Source organism: Epinephelus moara, unplaced genomic scaffold (genome assembly GCF_006386435.1).
Source record: "Epinephelus moara isolate mb unplaced genomic scaffold, YSFRI_EMoa_1.0 scaffold3911, whole genome shotgun sequence".
In the NCBI taxonomy this organism is placed as follows: Eukaryota; Metazoa; Chordata; class Actinopteri; order Perciformes; family Serranidae; genus Epinephelus; species Epinephelus moara.
The window spans coordinates 1,808-6,828 of NW_026081662.1; the positions used below are offsets into that span (position 1 = coordinate 1,808).

The 5,021-nt window shown below is 43.0% G+C and overlaps 1 protein-coding gene across 1 annotated transcript; it reads right to left on the minus strand.

Annotated features, from left to right (window-relative positions):
- Positions 1 to 20: 20 nt before the first annotated feature.
- LOC126387378 (serine protease FAM111A-like) lies at positions 21 to 2,902 on the minus strand. Its single transcript, XM_050039906.1, has 3 exons — positions 2,795 to 2,902; positions 2,263 to 2,703; positions 21 to 2,225 (listed from the first exon to the last, which is right to left on the minus strand). Exons 1-3 carry the CDS (start codon positions 2,795 to 2,797, stop codon positions 858 to 860), a joined length of 1,812 nt encoding a protein of 603 aa, XP_049895863.1. The 5' UTR covers positions 2,798 to 2,902; the 3' UTR covers positions 21 to 857.
- Between the last annotated feature and the right edge of the window lie 2,119 nt (positions 2,903 to 5,021).

Consider the following 5,021-nt stretch of genomic DNA (forward strand, 5'->3'; position numbering starts at 1 on the left):
TGAAGTGAACCAAAGTTTTTAATGTAAAGCAAACAGAACACAGTGACTGGAAAGACCAAGACTAACATGGTAAAAAATAATATAATTCAGTACAAAATTAAAAAAGACAAAATAAATGAAATGAAATGACAGCCTATTCATGTATCATTTACATTTTATATGTCATTTACTATGAATACTGGAGTCAGTGAATTGTGACATGATTTGAACACAACATTAAAGTGACATGTGACATAGGTCAAAACAAAACCCAAACCAGAAATTAACAGTGAAATATAATGGCAGCTCAATTAAGAAGCTTCAACAAACCTTCACCAACAACTTCACAGCAAATGGTCAGAATTACTGTGTGCCAATGACAGAAAACACATTGTCATTCAAAGTCACAAAAGGCTAACAGAGGTTACAGTTGAAGGTATACTGTTAACGAACTGGCTAAAAACAATGTAGGGACTCAAACAAAAGTAATTCCTCTCAATCAGGTACGACCCACAGAGACTCTGTATTTTCCTCTTGTTTTGCTGTGTTCGGGGCGTTCCTCGGTACAGCGCACACGTGAGATCAGGATTTTATAAAAAGGTAGAGACCAGGTGCCGAACTGAGAGCAGCACGCATCCAAGAGGAAGCTATGAAAACTGTGGACACGACCGAAAGAAATGGAAATATAGCGAAGCGAAATGCCTTGTATTGACTGGTGACCATTAACAAACAGAAACCAACCAGTCCTGCATAGTATACCTTTACTATAGTATACAGTTACCTGAGATATTGACAGTTGCAGTGGTTACAGTGGTGAAAGTAAAATGCCGAAACTGAAGCTGAAGTTCTTTCTATTCTCTTCTCTTCTATTCTACTACCTATTCAGTCTGCATTGGCTCATCACTGTCTGCTGATAGCTCATCACTGTCTGCTGGGACATCGGTGCAAGTGCCCATGCAACTGAAAACCCTTTTAAGGTGTGGGTTTCCCTTTGCCTCTTTCTCAACTCTCTTCAACAGCTTCTCATCTCTAGTTTCCTTCAGCTTGCTCACAAAGTGTTTAAATATAGTGAGCAGAGGTTGGGCGAACTCTATCACACTCTCTGTGTGGTTTGGAAACCCATATGTGTATCCTGCGGTGTGCAAACCAAACACTCGGGCGTGAGCATCAAACACTGGGGAGCCAGAAGAGCCGTGATACATGAAAGTGTTGTAGGTTGCTACATTTTCAGCTCGACTTCCACCCATCATTATATTGTCAATGCCTTGCTTTTTGAGAAGGTGACTGATTGAGTGGACAATGAAAAGACTGTCTTTGTGTGGATGTAAGTGATCACTGACAGCCTGCTCCCTCTTCTCTTTCTCAATGATACAGGTTGGATCCATTTTTTTCAGTCCTCCTGCTGGGTGACCAATCAGACAGGCTTCACCATTCGGAGGCATCGGACCAAATATCTTCAGGAGCCCTGGGGGCACCTTTATTTGCTTTGTTTGTGCTGGTTGGTTGAACTTCTGTCCCTCAGGCTTGAGCTCAAGTACGGCGTAATCTAGCTCACCCTCACTGTAGCAGATGTAAGAGTCGGCCAGCTGGAAGTAGCTGTAATTTGTGTACGGCATAGGATCTTCATAGTTAAAGAAAACAGACACTTCTGTACCCTCCATCAGCTTTTGTCCTTCAACACAGCCTTTGAACAGGTGAGCGTTTGTCAAGATGAAGTTGTCAAACAACACAAAGCCTGTTCCCTCACTAACATCTTCAACAACCACTTTGCAGACTGAGTCGCCCAGTTTTAGCAGCTTCCTGACTCTGTGAACTTCACTGAATGAATGTTGGATCTTTCCAAAGTTTTCCTTCTTTAAGTTCAGTGCTGTCTGATAAGACTTTTCAGGGAATCTTTTCTCCATCCATTCTTTCAGAGCTGGAAACTGCTGACGCAGCTTTTCATAAATCTCTGCAGTGTTGTTGCTGTCTGCCTTTGCCACTGCTGTTTGGACACTGATTCCTTTCTGCTTTACTACATCTAAGACTGGTGTTCTGTCACACTTGTATGAACCATTTGATGCACCAGAGTTTTCCTGCTGTTTTTCATCACTTGTTCTCTTGCTCCGTGGAAGACGTATCTTGAATTCTTTTTGATCTAGGATGTCAACCTTCTGTGTATATTCAGTGAGGCAGCTTGGATTGTCATTGTCAGACAGCTCAAAGACACCGAGGTCATCAATGAAGCGACCGTCCCTTATCAGAGCCTCTTTCATCAATGAAGCGACCGTCCCTTATCAGAGCCTCTTTCACAGTCATCCCCTTCTCCCCATAGACAACCAGATACTTGAACTGTTTGACAGCAGTGTTTCTAAAAAGCTTCTTTTGTTTGGTGTACAGCCCTCCCTCTCTATCTATGTAGAAGACAGAATATTTGTCTCTTGACTGTATTGGGTTGTATAGTTGGTCTTTGGCTGCCTCAACTATCTCTGGCTCACATGATATGATCAGAGACTCACCTTCCCTGATACAAGTACAAGGGAAATGTGTTGCAACAATAGATGCCTTATCCTCTTTACCCAGCTGAATCACAATGTTTTCATCTGCACACTTCCTCATCTTCTTACTATAATTCTCAGTTGATTTTATGGCCTCCAGCACTGTGCGAGGTCGATCACAGGCAATTGCGAATTCATTGCTGTCAGTAGGACTGAATTTCATGGTGAAGCGATGTAAATGTTCACCCTTCAGGAACCAGAAAGAAAAACGTTACATGCCATTGTTGATGTAATAAAATGCAGACTTTTTGTCATGCTGCGTGTCACAGTGTACTCACCATGGGATCACCATCATTCTCCTCCTTCACTTTCCTTTGGTTGCATTTGAAAGTCTGTAAAATGAGAAGAGGATTCAGATTTACAGTTGTGGGCCAACCACTTACAGAGATAGGCACTAGGTTTGGGTGCAGGCGGCAGGCAACTTTCATGGCAAAGGCAAATAACTTTGCATATTGATCCCTGGCATCATAGACTGGCTGTAAGGTTTTGATCATCACCTCTCTGGTGGGTAAGGAACCAGAGCTGGTGCAGAGGTGGAGCGGTACCAACTAGATACAGTTGGGCTTACCTCTATGCATAGCACTAGTTCTGGGGGAAAAAACCCTGTAAAGCTAAGCTTGATTCCTACCATGTTCGTAGTGCCACGGTGCAAGGCACCGGAGTAGTGTGAGGATATTTGCGAGCCCCAGGCTAAGCACTACTGCGTGTTCTCCCCGGGGAATGACAGGGTCACCTCTATGCAACTGTGAGTTGCTGAGAGGATTTCTCTGAATATTGTTTGTACATATGCACCAAACTACAGCTAAGAGTGCCCAGCCTCCTGGAAGTCTTTGGCAGGTGTCCTGGAAAGGATACTAACTGTGGACCCTGTAGTTCTGCTGGGGGACTTCAACAAAGGTGGGCAACAAGGGAGAACCCTGGAGGGGGGGGTTAGGAGGAACGCCTGCCTGATCTGAAGCTGAGTGGTGTTTTGTTATTGGACTTCTGTGCTAGTCATGGATCGGCCATGATGAACACCAAGTTTATGCTTGGGATTGCTCATAAACGCATTTGGTCTCAGAACAGCCTTGGCCAAAGACTGATGATTGACTTTGCACTCATATCATCAGATCTGTGGCCTCATGTCTTGGACACTCAGGTGAAGAGAGGGAGCAGAGCTGTCAATTGATCACCACCTGGTGGTGAGTTAGGGTTAGATGATGGTAAAGCACAGCAACGCAACTCTTCCCACCATTAATGGACTGGTAACGTAACAACTGGGCACAGCATTAGTACAACAGTACAAGCTGAGCAAGACCTTTTGTCAGTGTCTTTGTAACATGTACTGATTTGATGTTTTCCAGTTAGTGTTTCTGTAGTAAGCTCTTTGTAGTAAAGTAATTGGGGAGTTGGCTTTTCCAAATTAAGATAATGAACATTTGCTCATGCTTCACAGTCTTGCATGTAACTACACATGCTTTTTACTAACCCAGCACCTTAATACAACCTAGATCACACACACTCTAATTTGGCTTCACGTGCAAAGAGGGAAATAAAAGCTTACATGCTCACATGTTTTATTGTTCTTCTGACCAACCACATGTGGTGAGGCAGAACCTCCCCCGCTGTGATTTGGCCATCATTGTTTTAGTTGTCCCTTGTCAGCCATTTTGTCCTTCATGAATCCTACAAGGGATTCATAAAACGTGCATGGACAGCAAAGTCTGCTCTTATTATCTGAGTATGTTGATGACTTGGGTCTAGGGCTGACCTTCGACTTCATTTTTGAAAATCAAAGCTTCGAAGCTCTTGCAACCTTAGAATTAAGATAAAAATATTTACAAATGAAAAAACGCTTCTGGTTGCTGATAAGAGAGCAGCATGTATCACTGACACCAGACTCAGAGCGCAGCGGACCGATGGAAAATGTCACCATCAGCATATTATTTTACATCAATACAATCTATATTATCATTATTTTGAGTCACATTGTTGAAAGAATTTAGTTGTCTGTGTTCAAGCAGGATAATAGGTCTCCATTCATTGCACGTCAGGCTTTCTATTTCCTTGTTGGAGATGGTGTTGCGTTCAAGGTCCCCCAAAAAGACGGGGGAAAAAAGGCCAAATATTAGATTTTTTTTTTCCCACAATCGAATCCTGTGCCATCGAACAAAGCTTCGAAGCTTCAAATTTTTTGGGTCAGCCCTACTTGGGTCCATCTTGAATTGGATGCTTGTGGCAGGCAATTTACAATCAGCATAAAGAAATGCCCCAAAAACCCATTTAAGGGCAGAGGGCTAAAGTGCTGTGTGCAAACCACAAACCAACAAGTTACTGATGTTTGAATGTTGAACAGATAAAGGAAGTGCATGTCAGTTTCAGATTATTAGCCAGCTAAGTTCAGCTCTGCTAAATTTGGGCTAAATGATGGTGGGCTTTGGACAGTGGTGACATGTGGCTGTAAGTTACTCATTGGGATGACGAAATTACTCACCTGTCTGCAAGATCAAAGTTCTCTACTCCCAC

Excerpts from the sequence above, each read along its gene's own strand:
- LOC126387378 (XM_050039906.1), bottom strand. Across the intron at positions 2,226-2,262 it reads AGGGGATGACTGTGAAAGAG|GCTCTGATAAGGGACGGTCG; the intron begins GCTCTGATAAGG and ends TTGATGAAAGAG.